This window comes from Lissotriton helveticus, chromosome 10 (assembly GCF_964261635.1).
Source record: "Lissotriton helveticus chromosome 10, aLisHel1.1, whole genome shotgun sequence".
In the NCBI taxonomy this organism is placed as follows: Eukaryota; Metazoa; Chordata; class Amphibia; order Caudata; family Salamandridae; genus Lissotriton; species Lissotriton helveticus.
The window spans coordinates 1,119,093,406-1,119,113,507 of NC_136071.1; the positions used below are offsets into that span (position 1 = coordinate 1,119,093,406).

The window sequence follows — 20,102 nt, forward strand, 5'->3', positions numbered from 1 at the left end:
AGTAGGGTGGATTTTTGCATTTTTGGAGAGGGGGTAATGTGGCGGTAGGTCAAAGTAAATAGGTTGAAGTAATGTCAACGATGTAGTGGTGGTAGTCTAACTTTATAATATATTGCCTTGTGTAGTATAGAACTGATAACCATTTAAGAAATTGACTTCTATAAGAAAAGACATCCAGAGACACTCAGCCAGGCTTTTATTTTTAACATCTCAAATATGGCAATGACGTTCAGGTGGCTGTGCCCTGGAAGGTCTCAAAGGATTGCAGTAGACTCCAAACAGAGCAATTGATTTGATGGTTATCAGTCGTAATTCTTATGTTTACTGAGAACCTATGATTTATCGATGTTTGCGTTGGGCGACTTTGGGTCATCTGTGTATTTAATGGCACAGTCGACTGGGACTTGCTCAAAAGTAGACTAAATTAATAGTGCTATTCTTTGCCCGTCATGCTGTTAATTGAGAAACCTAGGAATTGGTTGCCTTCCTTCCATTTCCCAAATTGGTCTAAACGATCTCAGACAAGTTCCGCTGAGGCTTAATTAGCTTTGTGTTAATGACGAGGAGCTTCCTGAAAAGAGAAGCTGAACTCGACTCTTCTTCCAAATCCTAATATCAAATGCTTGATGGGCTTTTTTTTTTTTAATGAAATAAAACCACTGCTAGCACAATGTGGGTGCCTCCTGGTAATTTCCCAAGTCATATCTTTAATGATTGTGGGGCATGGCTGTCTTGGAATTCAACATAGGTTTACAGGAGCAGTTTACCATCAGTCATCACAAGGTGACAACAGATATAGGTGCACCATTATTAATCTTTGCACAACATACATTTTCATATGGATTTCTACAAAACCAACCCAAAGCAGAACTATATTATTTTCAACAGTTTAATCAAGCCTAGCGTATTGAAACTGGGGAGACTTCTTCTTTGCTTGCACTAATGGAGAAAAAATGGGGCCCATGAACATCCTAACTGAAGTGACCTTTGACACACAAGTTACGATGTCCAACATTGTAACACTTCATGCATAATCTTCCCCTCCATAACCACAACCGTAGCCACCTTCTCTTACACAACAACCTCGAGCAGAATTAACAACACACACGGTTTTATTTCAGGTAACATTTGGATGGATCAGTTTTAGCTACTTGAAATGTGCTTTCATTATTTGTTGTTGTTACCGTGGGGAAGTAATTTTAATGTCTTACAATTAGGAAGTTTGATGGGAGATACATGGTCTTGTCCATTTGCATGAAATGCAGTGTTATTATTTAATCAAATTTGTTTTCTTCTTTTGACAACTTTATTTTTAGCATGATAGTATTTTCTCCTTTAGTAAATAAGTGTCACAGCGTAGTCATTTACGCTTTGCCCAGCCTGTGCCCCTGGGCTCTGGCTACGAGACTCAATTTTTATTTCACCCCCTTGCAAAGGTTTTGGTGCAGTTTTGATGGATGATGGACGCAATGTTATGTGGTTATTACAAGGTTAATGTAACTTAAGAATCTGGGCATGAAGTCCAGTCAGGGAAAATCCAATTTGAATGACCCACATGCCAGGAATTTCTCTCAAGACTGAGCAGTTCAAGAAGAACGAAATGCACCTCACGTAAAAGGTTTGTTTGCTTCAATGCGAGAGAAAAACTGTCTGCTTCTCAAAGAGTCACCATAGGCAGAGCACTAACAAAAATATATGTTCAATTAATAGCAATCATTGGATTTATTCTAAGATTGAGTTGACCAGCTTCCATTTGTCTTCATTATTAGCACCCAGGTATCTTTTTAGGGTAGACAAGAGACTTTCTTTCACTCACTCACTTTTGATCCCCTGCATCATTGCGGTCCTAGTAACATTTAATTGGTTCTCAGAAACATATTTCTTCTTGCTGCGAAGCTTAACATTTGTCGGTTGCTGTTAACCCACGTTGCAGGATTCACGCCATGACATTTTCTCCTCCAACATCAACCTGCAGACAACACACCCAATAACCAAAGAGAGGCCCGTACTCCACCTAGGAGACGTCTCGCGTTAAATTCTCACCATCACTGAGCACCTGAGACCCAAGGCTCTCTTGCGGCATTAAACAAGCCACCTACATGCATGTGCAGCTCCTGTTGAGAAACAAAGGAAGTCGTACAAGGGCCACCTGACTGATGCAATGAACACCCTTGCAGACATAGAAACACCCCAACCAAGCCCACGGAAGGGTCTTCAAGGTATTCCCAAGTTGTACGTTCTTTCAGACTTTTAGGTTGGGAAGCGGAAAGATATTGGAAGCATACGAAAGCACAACCTGATTACATTGACCACATATCCCCACAATCACATGATGATTCAGGCAAAGCTAAGTCCTACTAAAGAGGATTGCAATGCTCCCTGAACCATTCTCAGAATGCCTTAACTATCATCCTGGATTTTGACATTCCCCAAGTCATAAATAGTAACCTACTTGCCTTTGGGCAGCATTGTATTGAGGTCCTCGACTTCTCCACTAATATCGCCAGAATTTACATTGAAACTTCGATACATTCAATGATTCCAGCCAAGCCATAGTTAACCTCTTCGACGCTGATGACGGAACCGCTCCGTCATCAGCCACGGTGGCGCTGTGCTGATGACGGAGCGGTTCCGTCATGGCCCGTCCGACGAGCCGGCGCGGCGCTGATTTCGCGCCTGCGAGGCGCGTTCTATGGAGCGGGCGGGGCCTTGACGGAACCGCTCCGTCATCAGCACAGCCCGAGCGGTTCCGTCACCAGCGTGTGAGCGCCGCGCGGCCCCCCCACCCCCTTAGCGCTGCGGCGGAATAGCCGCCGCAGCGAAGGTGTTAACAATCCTTCTCCCACTAATTTCAAGACTACCACAATAGAACATGCTGTTGACTTACTCATAGCCTGGAAGCCGACTCCTAGTGTCCATCACCCATGGCCTAGACCACTGGTCAAAGCTTGAATAACTATGCTTGTACCATATATCAGCCTGATTCTCAACGTATCCACAAAAAATTGAACAACCTGTACCTCTGTGAAATAGACACTAGGATTGATAATTAAATAGCCTACCCTAGATATTGTAGATCACAGCCTTCTTGATACCTACCTATCATTCCCAAAATTCTAGAAAAAGAAGTAATGATCAAACAAGAACAGCTTCCGCGTTATAACCTCCTTGATGATTGCCCATTTTCAGTCCTACCTCTCCACATTACCAAGACACTGCAACTAAATTGTCTGCGAGGTTATGATTGAGCACTGGTAAGTACAACGACTTATTTATTTTTACTACTTACCTATTTATTTTTCAAGTTTTATTTGGTTTAAACTTGACCTGAGGGCATCAGAGCACTTTACAAAGATTGTACAGACAGCATTAACAAGGAATACAAAAGGAAATGAGTTCACCAACATACAGCACCCTATATATACAGAAGTAATATAGAAAAGGTCGATGTATTCTTGGGTAGCGCTGTTAAGCTGTAACAAGTGTTGGTGGAATGAAGAGCAATAGTTTTTTAGGTAGAGACATGCTCTTCGATGGAGGGGGGAGGTGCATCAGTGTGAGTCGAATATTGTAGAGGGTAGTTTCAGGTATTTGTTGAGAAGAAATAGTTTGAGATTTTTCCTAAAGTATAGCTATAATTGGTTGTCATGTAGTTCTTCAGACAGAGCATTCCAAATTCTGGGTGCATTCCCAAAGAAGGAACGGTGAGTGATTTTTTTGTCTTAAATTTGGGTGGGATCAGGAGCAAAGTGTTTGAGCTTTGCAGAAGTCTCTTTTGGCTAGATTTTGAAAGTATGTTGGCAAGGTAACTAGGATTTCCAGTGTAGAGAGCTTTGAGAGTTATGCAGGCAGTTTTGAATAAGCTTCTCGCTTCAATTGGTAGCCAGTTGAGCTTCTTAAGTGCATGGTGCTCCATTTAAATACATGCAGTCCTCAGGTTCTCTTCAATTATTCCATGACGAAACAAGATGGACAAAATTTGAAGTATCCAACCACTTTGGGCAAGTTTTTTGTTATTAGCACTTGAGCCACTATATTGAATTTGGTGCGTCCCACGACTGCTTCTATGGCAAACCAATTGCACTTTGCCAAATATAACTACACAGAAATAGGTGGTGGTCTACTATGACTCACTCTCAATGTCCCTAGTGTTCCCCATTAATTCAATAGAGTAACCCACATATGAAGAGTGACAATTGGGGGCCTTATGGGGGGTGAATGCAGGGATGGAGGCCTGCTATCACCCGTGAGCTTCCATCACTGAATTGATGTCTAAGTGGGCTAAATCTTGGAACAATGACCCATCACATGGCAAATCAAGAGACCGACTGGATGCTAATCTGTGCAATCAACCTCTTTGCCCAGTACAATGCTCCTACTGGGCAAAGTAGAGAATTGTCACAGAGAAAAGCTATGACTACACAGCGCGTAAACTCATTCCAGTCCAATTTTGTTTTGGATCTTACTAACCTGTAAATAAAACATTGGCCTTATATGAGTTTGAGTGATTGGCTTATCGGTGTCTCTGTGATTTTAAATACTTGAAAAAACTGCACAGTGAATTCCAGAAAACTGTCTGTAATTTGTATTTAAATGAACCAAGCAAATCATCTCCAATAGCTCTATACAAGTATGTATTTGCGTTTCACATAAAATGAAGATTTTGTGCCTTATAAGCAATATTAAATGCAAGATCTGTCAAATGCGCGCAGTCAAAGTCTTAACATTGCTTCTAGGATGAACTGCTGGTATGGAACCTGACTGTGCATTAAATACAAAAAAGACACCCCTTTTTAAGAAAATGACATTATGACAAGCAACATACCCAAGAAATGTCAAGATGTTGTACTTCGTCAGCTCTTCAGACAGCACTTTCACTCCAAGATCTGTGATCTGATTAACACTAAGCCTGTGACAGAAAGAGAAGAAAACCCTTCAGAAATACATCGTCTTCATCGATTGACTGCTCTGCAGGCGGGAACGTCAATATGTAGTATACACCCGGGGCTCTCAGGGAAGCTGAGTCAGCAAATCATTCGGGAGTTAACGGGGGAAATACGCTCAACTCAATCATGCAACTACTCTCACATGTCGCATGAGCTGCTATCCAATTCAATTGACTGAAGGGGCTAAGAATAGGTCTGCATTACTCAGTAGCTTGCTGAAAGATCAGAAAGCGTTCATTAGAATACCACTGGCTGCAATCCAAGATGGCCGCCAGCAGTGACGGTCTGCAATGACCGTCCGGCATCTGTCTGATGGTCTCTAAGAAATGATTGGCCGATTCGTTCCCATTGCAGCGCCTCAAGGTTAGGTGGCAGTGCACTTGAAGCATTATTGGCATTAGTTGCCAAATGCCCTGGTAGTTTCTATGGCGAACAGTTGATCTGTGTGAAGCACAAACCTAAGGGCCTATTGGAGGTTGATTTCTAATTTTAGAATACATTTCAGAGATTTAAAAAAATACAACTGAGATACTGCTGCAGTCATTGTTTTCCTGGAGTAGCTAAGGAATTATTTTGTGAATTCTATGTTCCTCCCATACAAAAAACATATGCATGTAATATTACAAAAATAAAATGCTAATATAATATATAACACATTACAATAAAGTTAATAAAATAAAATAATATAATATATATTTTATTTTGTTCTCCATGGGAACAATGTTTTTCATCATGGAGAAACTACTTACCCTATTCCAGCATATAACTCTGGGGTCCTTTTCACCCTTGACATTGATTTACTTCTGCCCTTGAAAAGAGTAAATCTTCAGACAAATCCATGGTATGAGATTGTGGGGCAAATGTTTGAATACACCCACAGTCTCACAATTTGTGGAAGTTCTACTCTGCAAAATATACTATGCTGTGGAATGAGATTTACTTACATGCAAATATGTGTGGGAAACTAACTTGGCAAGAGTAAATTAATGTTTTGTGAATACATATCGTGAGTTTTCACTTATAAACCAAGATATTTGCGCACTTAAGTTTAACTTAGGTGAGCTAAGGGCTTTGTAAACAGATTCTCTTACCGAAAGTACAAGTACAGGACGCGGGCCAAATTAATCTTTAAATAAGTGAAAATATTTAGCTCTCAATGTTCTCCATCCGAATATTTAAATGTACCCATATTAAAAGATACCATAATAATCATATTAATATTAACTATTATTTACACACATCAGAAACCTACGTTTTTGTATGTTCTTTAATAATTTTGTAGTATTGCTTGCTTGGGTGGGCATTAATGTACGTTAATGGACTGCCATGAATAATGAGCATAAAGCGCATCCGAAGCTCAGCTCATGTAGCACCATACCAGGAAAGTAATCCATGTAAATGATCATGAATTGCTATGCCTATCTCTCAGCCTGTACTTCTCTCTCCCCTACTCCTGTCTCTTGGACAGCCCCGCTTGGTGGCCATGGCCCCTAAGTCTCCAGGCCCCAGACTTGTTCTTTGCTGCATCCTCCAAGTGTCGCGGCCGCACGACCACCCTGCTGTATTCCCCACCCACTATCTCTTCCCCCTTCCTGGCTGCCACCCAACACAAATGTCTATACCTACACTTGGTGCATAATGGTGCATCATGGGCTTCCAATGGGGGCAAACCATGGAAGCAATTGCCTACGTTGTAAGACTTCTTATTGGCTGGGTAGACAAACATTCGCTTTCATGTGCCAATAGAAGTTAACAGGACCAGGGTGTTTTCTTTTCAATTTCTGACAAATCAAACTTTGGAAGTACAGGGATTTCTACCTGGGACCTGCAGCTTAGGATGCCTTGACTGGATGCTCAACCTGCAAATACATCCCCCAGGCACTTGAGAACTTAAGATATCATATATGACATGAATTAAACAGAGGAAAAGAATGCTGACATGAACATTATTTGCGACATAATATGACTGGAGCAGTCAGCAATGCGAGTATATGGTTTTGGAAAAAAAAAGGAAATGGTTGTGTCATCCGTGCCCAAACATCCTAAAAAAAGCCTCTATCATACATTCGAAAATGTGCAAGCCACAGAATAGACACATCAATGTGTCGTAAATGTCCTTAAGTTTCAATCCCAGGGGACGACGCCTTCCTAAAATGATTGCGTTGACTTGTTTAGCGATCCAGTGTTGTCCCAGGTAAGGTGTGAAGAGTACATCTCATCTGGGATTGTTCTCTGCTTTCGGAGACTCGAAGTCTTTGATTTAAAAAGGGAAAACTACAAGTACCAGACTACAAAGAAGAAATATGAAAACAAGAACGGACAATCTATCACACTGACCCAGGCATCCCTCGCTGGTACAGTTTTTGAGACAAATGTTTTGAACTGAGAGAAATCCAGAGCTCTTATGTTTTTTCGAGTCCATTGGTCAAATAAAGTGCAACATATTTCAACACCAAGCAGTACTAAATAATTATTAAAATGTTCAAAAACCATGTCTTGGTTTACTTCCCACATCCATTGAGGAAGGCCATGTCATAGGTAGAATTATAAAAACTTTTTATAGCAGTCAAAACTGCTAGAGAGTTACAGAAAGAAGACTCCTCCCCCCTCCGCCACCTCCCCCCCCCCTCTCCCCCTCCCCGGGAGAGGGGTTAAAACTGGGCTGGTAAAGGAACGGATAAGATGATCGTCTTGTGAAATTTTTAAAAAAAGGGATGTTTAGTCTTCACCCCAATAGGTGAAGGACTGTCTTTCTGTAAGATCAGCCATCAAAAGACACTATCCATCCTTTTTACAGGGAGTCCTTCGTGTGCATTATAAAACTGGGAAATCGAGAAAATCTAGTTCTAAAAACAAATAGAATTATATAATTCAGTTTTGTTCTAACAGAAAACTGGGCAGATACAGACACCAGCCATATTGTTGAAGTTTATGAATGCCTCATGTGACATTAGTATTTCTTTCCAGGTGTATGCTAGAAAGGTCACAAAGGTGATGAGGATAAAGTAGTCTTGATGCAAGGCACACGAGGAATGGACCAGTGGTCTGAAAATATTAGGAAAGTCGCATACTCCTTTCTACAGCTTATCTTCCCATTGCCTTTGTGTCATTCTATCAATGGATGGGTGAGTAAATGAAGACTCACCTGCCTTGTGATTTGACTTCCTATGTCCCCAGTGGGTGAGGTCACTGGTTGATGTATACGAAGGAGGGTCTTTGCAGCTCCAGTACATGATGTGGAACTCAAAGATGGAACCCTCTTCTGTAAGTATCAAACCTAGTTGGACATCAACAGCAGGTTGGAAATTGATGTCTGCTGTCCTCCTTTGAGCTGAGATTCTGCTGAGGCTGTGTAGTGTCTCTGGCAGTTGGTAAGTTGTCCCAATTTTCACCAGTTTAACTTTACACTTTCGGAGTATCTCTAATCTTATCCGGTCAAAAACCAAATGTGTCTCCAAAGGGTCCGGAAAATACTTCTCGCAATCTCTCAGGGAATAGGGAATATTTGAAGGGTCAATATTGTTCTATCTCTTGACCTACTGCAGCAATTCTATGCCACACCCTTTGGCATCCTGACAAGCTGGCATACGTGACTATCTCTGCTCAATGACAAGACTCTGAATGCCTTATAACTATTGCTTATGCTGAACACCACTCACTGAGTTCAGATCACCCTAGTGGGGTAATTAACTCTTATTACCAGCTTTGCTCTTTAAAACTGGGTACTCTTTACACTGCCCCATTCGTGCGGGCATCACCTACATCTTTTACTATCAACCGTGGTTTGCGCTGGCCATCCATGCCCTCTGAACACAATGCACACACATCTAAGTAGACTTGGGATTAGTTGAGCACCTACAAAATGACCATCAGAGTGCTATGATGTATATTCAACTCCATCATAGTAGCATTATAACCTCATCTTATCTACTCCCCCAAACCCCTGCTTTCCCCATGCTAACGAGATACAGAGTAACCTCACAGCCAGTGGCGTAGCTAGCCCTATGGGCGCCCATAGCGGTCTCTGCGCTACTTCCCGCACGACTACAGGGAAGAGCTGGGGGGGATGCTGGTGAGTATTTTGTGCCCCGAGACGGCAGGTGATAGCGGGTGAGGCCGCCGCCGCCAAAACTCGTGCCCCCGCTTCCCTTGCTACTCCACTACTCCTAACTTTGTATCATAATTTTTACACAAGATCCTATATAGCAATAATGCTAAGGCCCTTCCACCGCCCATTACTGCCTACTGTTCCTACCTCCCTTGATGCTTATCACCACCATCCCAATTATCAGCTGCCACACTCAGCCTCACTTCCCTATTAAAACGTTATGGGGCCGATTCACAGAACTAACTTAAGACAAAATCCTAAACTTACTACTTTTGGTATTCACAGAAGTTAGGATTTTGTCTTAAGTTTGTCCTAAGTTTGTCTTAAGACAGACTTAAGACAAAATCCTAACTTAAGTCTGTCTTAAGTCTGTCTGAAGACAAACTTAAGACAAAATCCTAACTTCTGTGAATACCAAAAGTAGTAAGTTTAGGATTTTGTCTTAAGTTAGTTCTGTGAATCGGCCCCACGGTGTTTTCAGAATGCTTTAAATCTTCTGCTGTCCTGCATTTCCAAAGAACGTTGACAGCTGATACCTCTTCATGCAACAACCGGCCCGTACCCCAACTTCCTTCTCTATGACCCGTGAACGTTTGGGATTCAGTTGGGTAGCTCAAGAACTCGCATCCTTCAATTTCATTAATGCCTTGCAATCTGCCTCCCATACAGGGAATTTCACTGAAACAGCACATTTGTAACATCATCATACTCCTTGACATTTTAAATGTATCAGCCACTCCCCTATGCTCTGGACCATTGTGTCCTATAGGTGATAGGCAGGACACTTGACTGGGGCTCCACTTGCCTTCTGTTTGTCTGCCTCTTGACATCCCTCGTCATTGACAGCCAATCCTCGATCTCTCCTGTCCACCTTTCGCACAATTTCCATGGGAGACTTAAACATCTCGTATCTTGTTTCCACTGATGACACAAAGCGCTTTTCCCGTCCCATTCCTTACACTCCTCCAAACCAAACCCTTTGGCTACCTATCAGCCACTGGACGCTGGAAGGTTATCCATTCAGTAATGTTGGAGTCATCCAAAACTAACTTCCTTTATTTCCCAGTCTCACTAGCTCACACCTCCCCCATCTCCTCACCCCACACAAACCCCAGGTGCCTTACAACTAGCAACCTAGGGTTTCAGTGCAACTTGGTTAAGTGGCTAGAATTCTGCATCACCCTACAAGCACTGGTCCTAGGTTCTGGTTGCTAAATATCAAAAATATTTGCCAACACCTCCCTTTCCAAATGTTTACGTTTCTGATCAATATCTCAGTCATGAAAAGGTGGACTCTTGCAAATGCACATCAAGGGATCTTCCATTCTACACAGTATCCACCATGAACATCATTTAACTAACTGACCTGACGCCAAGCACATTGGTTGCCTGCCAAAAACAGGGCATTGTAAGTGATATTCACCATAGTATTAGAAGCCGCACATGGCACTGACCCTCCGTACTCTTAAAGCTTCTCAATCAACATTTCTCCATCACATTCCCTCTCATTTGTCAATGACCCGCTCCTTATCGTACACCGGGCCCCAATGAGCATCTCAGAGTTCAGGCTTTCTGGATCCCAAGGACTTCTTTTCTGAGCCCCTAATAAAGAGCCACCATCCACCTCAATGAGCTCAAAACTAACACCCTTTCCAGCCAGTCATCCTGAAAGGACTGAGCCCATAGAGTACCAACCATACTTCAATGTTCAATCCAGAAAGAGCACATATGTACATTTCTGAATAATGTATGCTTTGTAAAGTCTCTATCCATATCCCCAACCAGGTTCCGGTCTCAGTACCCAATTCACAAAACTTTCACAATATAGCTTTGCGTAGTTACCTCACCCGGCAAAGTTATTTTGGAATGGGTTCTGCTAGTTACAGTACTTTTGTTACAAGGGCTACTACATGTATTATTAAATATATATAGGCCTTATCAAAAGACTATTCCTAATTGAATTGACATAAATCTGTACTTCTGCCTGAATGCAGAATCATATGTGAGTTTTTCAATTCATTCTTGAGTTGTGTGCAGTTCCAACAATTATCAATCTTCAAAATATCTGACTTTTTTCCTCATTCTATTAATATTTCTTGTTATCAATTCCGTGACAACACCCTTCGCTCCACTTTCTATACACCTAAGGCGACCGTCCTGACTCTGGCAGTAGCGGTCGCTCCCCAGACTCCCTTGACCATCCGGTATCGTAGCGCTTTGCTGCTTTGCTTCTGTCTGCCATTTGATTCTTTCAGCGCTCTGTGCCTCATTGTAAACGCAGCGCCTGTTGCATATTTTAGCGCATTTTCATCTATCAGCGCTCTGTGCCTCTTTTAAACCGCCTGCTGCATATTTAGCGCACATTGGAATTCGTGCCTGTATATTTGTTGTTGCTCATGCTGACATATTACCTTAGCTCTTGAGTAAAATAGCACGCTTTGATTGCTGTGAATACTCTTGCCTGCTTGCACGGACAGACTTGCCCCACTTCCACGTTTGTTTTGGCTGCCATTTTGTGACTGTGCCTCCAGGCCCGTAGCTCCGCCCCGCTCCCGCCTCCCAGCTGACCCTCCCTCCCACTGATACCTAAGGAAGACCTCGCCAGCCCCTTCGCTGTGACCGTCCTGACTCTGGCAGTAGCGGTCGCTCCCCAGACTCCCTTGACCATCCGGTATCGTAGCGCTTTGCTGCTTTGCTTCTGTCTGCCATTTGATTCTTTCAGCGCTCTGTGCCTCATTGTAAACGCAGCGCCTGTTGCATATTTTAGCGCATTTTCATCTATCAGCGCTCTGTGCCTCTTTTAAACTGCCTGCTGCATATTTAGCGCACATTGGAATTCGTGCCTGTATATTTGTTGTTGCTCATGCTGACATATTACCTTAGCGCTTGAGTAAAATAGTACGCTTTGATTGCTGTGAATACTCTTGCCTGCTTGCACGGACAGACTTGCCCCGCTTCCACGTTTGTTTTGGCTACCATTTTGTGACTGTGCCTCCAGGCCCGTAGCTCCGCCCCGCTCCCGCCTCCCAGCTGACCCTTCCTCGCCCCTCCCCTTCCACTATCCACATATGACTGATGACCATACGCGCAGCGGTGGCGCCGAAGGTGCGCCAAAGGTAAGCCCGTCTACGCCCGTCCGCGCCTGGACCGCGCCCAGCGCCAGTCCCCCTGGTCTCCGCAAAGCGCACCGCCCCAGCATAACGTATGAAGCCGCCTCCCTCCTAGCCCTCAACCCCGGCCGCACACCTCTATGCTGCGTAACCGCCCCAGGACTCACCCATGGACCCTTCGCCTGCCACTCCTGCAAATTCACCAGCATCAAAACCCATACCACATCCACTAACTCCAAACACAGTTCCGACTCTAACCACCTAAAATGCATCCTGCTGAACACCCGCTCGGTCCACAGACACGCCACTGAACTCTGGGACCTAATAGACACCACATCACCGGATGTCGCCTTCCTCACAGAAACATGGATGAACGCATCATCAACACCCGACATCGCCATAGCCATCCCGGACAACTACAAGATTATCCGAAAAGACCGTCCCATCCAAACAGGAGGAGGCATCGCCATCGTCCATAAGAACACCATCAAAATCACAACCAACTCCGACGATAACCTTACAACCGCCGAACACCTCCACTTCCAGATCCACACCGACCCCAGAACTACACTTAGAGGCACCCTCATCTACAGACCACCAGGAACCCGTAAACAATTCAGTGAAGTCATCACTGACTTCATTAGTCCACATGCCCTCGCCTCCGAGAACTACATTCTACTAGGTGACCTCAACTTCCACCTGGAAAAGAAAAACGACAACAACACCACCACCCTTCTGGACAACTTGGCCAATCTTGGCCTCAAACAACTTGTCGACACCCCCACCCATGTAGCCGGACATACGCTCGACCCTATCTTCACCTCCAGCAAACACATCTCCTTCTATCACACCACAGCTCTCCACTGGACGGACCACTGTTGTGTTCACTTCAGCTACAAAACAACCTCGACCCACAACCCCCCACAACCCATTCCCCGGAGAAAATGGAACAAAACCACCACCGACCAACTCCTCACATCGCTCAACCAGAACCCACCCGCCCTCCCATCGGACCCAAACCTAGCCACTATCAAATTCAAACAATGGATCACCCACAGCGCTGACGAATTAGCACCCCTGAAAAACCATCACACCAAACAAGACAACAAAAAGGCCCCCTGGTTCAACGATGAACTCAAGAAATCCAAGAAGCTATGCCGCACTCTCGAGAAAATTTGGAGAAAAAACCCAACCTCCGACAACATGACCACCCTCAAATCAGCCACCCGCAAACACCACCAGCTGATTAGATCCTCCAAAAAATCAGCATTCAAAGATCGACTCGACAACAACGCCCATAACAGCAAAGAGCTCTTCAACATCGTTAAGGAATTCACCAACCCCACCGCAGCCTCAAACGACATCACTCCCTCCCAAGACCTCTGCGACTCGTTATCCTCCTTCTTCTACAACAAAATTGCCGACATACATAACAGCTTCGAAAACAATTCCAACGAACAACCCTCTCCACCGCCCCCAGGACCTAACCAGCCCCCCAACCACCTCAAAGCCTGGAACCCAATCACCACTGAAGACACCAACCGCCTAATGAATTCCATCCACTCTGGCTCGCCAACCGACCCATGTCCCCACCACATCTACAACAAAGCAGACTCCATCATCGCACCACATCTCCGTGACATCATCAACTGTTCCTTCAACTCTGCTACCTTCCCAGAAAGTTGGAAACATGCCGAAGTCAGCGCCCTCCTGAAGAAACCCACAGCAGACCCCTCTGAACTTAAAAACTACCGCCCCATATCCCTCCTCCCATTCCCGGCCAAAGTCATTGAGAAAGCCGTCAATAGCCAACTCGCCACCTTCCTGGAATCCAACAACTCCCTCGATCCATAACAATCCGGCTTTCGAGCCAAACACAGCACCGAGACCGCCCTCATCGCAGCAACTGACGACATCCGAACACTCCTGGATAACGGAGAAACAGTGGCCCTCATTCTACTCGACCTCTCCGCCGCCTTCGACACTGTCTGCCACAGCACCCTCATACAACGCCTCAGTAACATTGGCATAAAAGGTAAAGCCCAGGATTGGATCATCTCGTTCCTCGCCGGTAGAACCCAGAGAGTACGCCTCCCCCCATTTAAATCAGAGGCCACCGATGTCATCTGCGGCGTACCACAAGGATCATCACTTAGTCCCACCCTCTTCAACGTCTACATGAGCCCACTCGCCTCCATTGCGCGCCAACACAACCACAACATCATCTCCTACGCTGACGACACCCAACTGATCCTTTCCCTCACCAAAGACCCCAACACCGCCAAAACCAATCTTCACGAAGGCATGAAAGAAGTTGCCATATGGATGAAAAACAGCCGCCTAAAACTTAACTCAGATAAAACGGAAGTGCTCATCCTAGGATCATCCCCCTCTGCCTGGGACAACTCATGGTGGCCTTCGGACCTGGGCTCCGCACCCATACCCACAGACCACGCACGCAACCTAGGCTTCATCCTAGACTCCTCCCTTTCGATGACCAGACAAGTCAACGCCGTCTCATCCTCCTGCTTCAACGTACTCCGTATGCTCAAAAACATTTTCCATTGGATCCCCACCGAGACAAGAAAGACTGTCACCCACGCACTGGTTACGAGTCGACTCGACTACGGAAACACCCTCTACGCCGGAATCACAGCCAAACTGCAGAAAAAACTACAACGCATCCAAAACGCATCGGCGATACTCATTTTGGACATCCCTCGCCAAGATCACATTACTGGCCACCTGAAAGACCTCCACTGGCTTCCTGTCAACAAGAGAATAACATTCCGTCTCCTCACCCACGCACACAAGGCCCTCTACAAACTAGGACCCGAATGCCTCAACACTCGACTATCCTTCTACACACCCAACCGCCAACTAAGATCCTCCAATCTAGGCCTAGCCGCAGTCCCGCGCATCCAAAGGTCCACCATGGGAGGCAGATCCTTCTCCTATTTAGCGGCCAAATCCTGGAACTCACTCCCCACTCACCTCCGCCTCACACAGAACCACATCTCCTTCAGAAAAGAACTTAAAACCTGGCTATTCGATAAATAATGAACCCCCCCCCCCAAGCGCCTTGAGACCCTCTGGGTGAGTAGCGCGCTATACAAATTCTTGAACTTGAACTTGAACTGTGCGAACGCAGATCGATATTGTTTCACGTAGGAAATGGAAGCTGCCAAAGGTATGTCAGATGGAAATCCCCAAAGTTTATGGGTGTGGGAAGGCAGATTTTGAACAACCCCCAATTTGTCAGCAATTTTAAGGGCAGCTACTTTGGCAAAAAGATATAACATCCCAATTAAAAACAGAGCCTGCAATGTTGCCCTTCTTCTTGCAAGCAAATGTGACAGGATGCGGCTCAGAAGTTCCTGTGTAGAATGAAATGCATATGCCTCAAAAGAAGCTTGTGCTTACAGCTTTCAAACTGGTCGGGGGACCACAGCCTGGTATACTGCACGCAGGGTGAAGGCTGGAGTAGGGCTAGTTCCACTGAGGATATCATACAATGGATTGAGGGTGGGAGGGTTCAATGGTCAAGCTCTTTTTGGGTCTGGTTTGACAGTGCAGCTGTCTGCTTGACCTATTGTTACCAATTCTTTAGCCCGCACAGTGGGCTTTGGCTCCAACCTCAGGAGTATTTATCTCTCACCTCATGCTATTGGCTGTTTGGTGTATCATTCTGCTTCCTATGGGGGAGGTTTTTAAATCTCACAGGTACAATGAATCATCACACATTAACATTTGTATCTCATTGTATAAAAGAAGAGTATGTTTGTTGATTTGGTTTAATTTTTTACTGCAACAGGTGTTTTTTTTGTTTGTCCTCATTTGCCTTAGCCCTCTTTGGAAAAGCGCCGACCACCTTGTGTGTCCTTTCTGAACAAGTTCAGGGGGTCTTTGTATGAATGTTAACCCAGACCAAGACACTATTAGATAACTGGCGGAAGGAAAATCCAGAATTAGGGAGATGAAAAGTTTACTCCACCGAGGTGTATTCCAACCTGTCGGACCATACTGATTACCTGGGGGACCTGTAGCAGTGGTCCGTGGAGCTGAAAAAGGCATAATCATAGGACCCGGGGGAAAAAAACAACAACAAAAAAACAGATGTGTTTAATATTTTAGTTACAACTCAAATTGCAAGCCACACCTTATGGCTTTTCTAACACTTGCTTTAAAAAGAAGCTAGATCAACTTGATCTATAAGTAACAGAAACTAATAACATTTCAGGTTGACCTATTCCACCCCACCCTCCTCCCTCCCTAACATATTCACCATTATTGGCTAAAAAGGCAGCATAAGAGATGAGGTGTGCCCTTACTCCCTCTGTACACTAGTATAAAAACCCCCACCCAGCATCCATCAACCAAGCCTACTTTTAACTTAAGATATGCCTTGCAGTACCTGACCACGGTGAGCTTGCTGAAACATGGTATGAGTTGCTTCACTCCATAGTCGTTGATGTTGTTGTTGTCCAGCTCCAGAGCCAGACGCTTCTGTAAATGGCAGATCACAAAGGAAAGGGCACTGCAGTCTGCCGAATGTGCATTGCAGAATGTTAGCTTGATGTAATTTGCACATATGCCCCTGGCCACAAGCTTCCCTACTTTCTGACTCTGTGTTTCCGAGATGCATCGTAGCATCCAGATGAAATTGGGCATGGCTGACACCCGGTTGAACTCACCATCTTTTGTTCGTGGGAGAATCTTTAAATGCAGCTTCACCCCTCTAAAGAGGTACTGCCTGAGCACCTTCCTTTTCTTCTTGATGATGATGGGTGGAACCAAATGTCTTAAGAGGTTTTCCTTTGGTTTGGAAAGAAGACCACACAGGAAAAGGTTTACGAACTGCAAGTGCTCATTGTTTCGGAAAGGATCCTCTTTTTTGCTGTTCCTGTCTCGAAAGCAAGGGATGGGGTAGAGGCTATGCTGGCGTGTCTCTGGGATGGAGCACTTGTTAAAGAACTTGCACATCTCAAAGGCAGAGGCATTCTCATTCAGCACCAGGAAAAAAGCAGCAAAAAAGGACTGCAGGGTGAGGTGAAAGAATTCATAGGTGGACTCATCTGCACACCCAGTGTACTCATCCACCGTTCTGAGGAACCCCAACTCTAAGTCTTGGTCAGATAGCAAGGATGACACTTCATCCTGGCCAAACACAAAGTGTGATTTCTCTATTCCATTGTGAGCCAATCTACTCAAGGCAAACAAAACATCCCTGCAGGCTCCAAAAGTTTCCGCTTGGCTCTTTGTTCTCCCCTTCAAAGGGCTGGTTTTCATTGATCTATTTATGTAGACTTCAACTATGAGTAAAAAGATGTCCGTTAGGGTGATGGCACATTTAGGCAACTGGTAGCTGTCATACTTTGTGTGAAAATGTTGATAGGACTTAAATATAATCCAGCAAAAGAGAGGCACAGAGCATAGACTGCAAAGATTGGGGTTTGCTACCAAATGGTCCGACACTAGCTGCTGAAATGTTTCGTCTTTGAAGAACTTTTTGGTGTACTTCTGCAGGTTTTCACTAGTAAACCCGCGAAGCATCACTCTCTTCCTGACAATATTTTTTTGGATCTCCGTCCCAGTCCTGGCTGTTAAGACCTTTCTTGATTTATCAAGCAGCTTTCCACTAAGAAGATGCATGAGCAGCACAATGGGGTGTGTAGAGTCAAAAGGAGAGGAGATCTCAGGGATCCTGCTAACATCAAAGTCAGAATGGATCTCATCGAAGCCATCAAATGTGAAGATGGCCGTGTGGGGGAAGCGCAAGATGTATCGGAAGACCTCCTCCTGGTCGCCATCTGGAAAACAGTTGTATTTGAAGAGCAGATCCTTCAAAGACATTGTTTCTCTCTTCTTGAAACAGCTAAATGTTCTGCATTTGAATCGAAAGAAAAATTTGGCATCGGCGAAAAGCTCTCTCCTAGCCCACAGATTTTGGATCTTTTGCAGCAACACAGACTTTCCAACCCCAGCGTCACCAAAGATGAATACGGTTTCTCCTTCAGCATTGATCACCCCATTGGCATCGAAGAGGTCAGGCAAGCACTTCACAACTCCCATGCTTTCATTGGCGTCGCTGACCAGCTCCATCGAGATGTCGATGTAGGTTTCGTGAAGCAGCATCTCTTCCTTCTGACTGTAGGACGTGATGTACTTGGTGTCTCGGCACAGTTCCTGGCGGATCTTTTCACTATACTGGCTGACTACAGATTAAAGAAAGAGACAATTATCAGGCTGGTGATCAGATTGTGACAAGAGATCAAGTATAACAGGAACTAGGTTTATGAAGTTTTTCCTCTTCACAGAAAACTTAAACTACAGCGTTTTGAAAACAGACAACATTTTTGAGGGGTTAAAATGTGGAAGGGGATCTGCGTGAAAATATAAAAACCCTTTACCTCCATCCCTTTACCATAAAACCATTAACACATAAGTTTTCATCATGTTTAATACCATTGGAGCTTATATTTCAGGTGTTGGATGTGCGCCTCAAAATTCCTTGCCACTTCCGCCCGCACACCTGTGTGGGTCACATCTGATTGACTCTCAAAGCAAATACAAATTGTGGCTATAGGTTTATATACAAGCTTATTAATCACAAGATTATGGATTGTATTTAATATGTTAATGCTACTAATGCAAAGAACTATAAGGAAAAACATCAAAACGGTACAGTTACAAAATAAAATAAAGGTTTATGCTACCTTAGTAATGTTGTTCATACAAAACGTGGGTTCATTTATCAGCACAAATGAAAAGAAACGTGTGCTGCTGGGGAGTGGTATGTGGCAAGAATTATTGATTGAAAGGACAGTTTGCACTCTAATAACACAAAATACAATGAAAGGATGCAAGGAGTGGAAGTGGCAATCCCCAACATAAAAGGAGGCTGTGGGAGAGGATGACTAAGACCCTGGCTGGCCGTCCATCTCCCGCGATAACAGCCAGGCCACTTTTTTAGTTCTCGCACTACTCCGAAGGGACATTTACGATTAAAGTGCTTCTGACGACATAGTGGGAGCACATTTGGGCTCAAGTGTCACGCAGGGCAGCCATCAAGTTGTTGGAGCGCGCTTGGAATGTATTTTTGTTTCACAGAAGTAAATACCCAGACCAGTGGTTTGTTTCTCTGTGCCTCATACACATTTTTCTCTTTGTGCCCTGGGACTTTCTTCTTTTTCTTTCCTTGCATGGCATTCTTGCAGTTTACACATGTAGCTCAAGGGACTACCTGTGAATCACCCATTGGTATTAGTATAAATGAAATGTGAAATAGTTTGCTCACATATTCCTGAAGCTTTGCTTAGTAACCTCAACAAGGGCAGCATTTCAATGTATTTCTTTAAACGCTCCAAATTGAGACCCTGCTAACTTTGAATACCTCTTCTGAGTTAATAGATTTAGCATGACAGTGCAGCTGTGGCAAGACCTGTTGTGACTAATGCTTTAAAATATACTTACGCTAAGAGGAGTAATACTCTCTCACTGCAAGATATTGGCTAGTTGGTGTATAATTCCACCCTATATAGAGTGCTTGGATTGCAAAGCACCAGGACTATTTGACACCTCAAAAGCACACTGAATCATCACACAACAAAGGCTCTTTGTTATAGCTCCGTTATATACAAAAATCAATAGTGCTTCCTGTTTTTCAGTTTAGAAGGCTTTTCTTTAATGTTTTAGTCAGGATTGAAAGGCAAGCAAGACATATTGCTTTGCCAATGTTTCCTTATTTAAGCAGAAAGCAGCATGACAACTCTACCAAAGATGTCTTACAAAAGCACAAGAGGGACACACAGCTAGGCGTATGTGATCGATCACATAACAAGGTTTTGAACAAAGAACCTGCTTTGTGATAAAGAAAGAACAGAACACCAGCACATTAAAAATAAAACATTAATAAGGGTACAGGGTTTACCAACATGG

General features: G+C 44.2%; 1 protein-coding gene across 1 annotated transcript in view; it reads right to left on the reverse strand.

The window, feature by feature from the left end:
• The window catches only part of NOD1 (nucleotide binding oligomerization domain containing 1), a 289,117-nt gene that overhangs the window by 55,195 nt on the left and 213,820 nt on the right, over window positions 1-20,102 (reverse strand). Inside the window, exons 4-5 of the mRNA XM_078663898.1 lie at window positions 16,579-18,379; window positions 4,826-4,909 (exon numbers count right to left, since the gene is read on the reverse strand). Of these exons, the coding sequence (XP_078520024.1) occupies window positions 4,826-4,909; window positions 16,579-18,379 (1,885 nt within the window). The remainder of the gene's footprint in view (window positions 1-4,825; window positions 4,910-16,578; window positions 18,380-20,102) is intronic.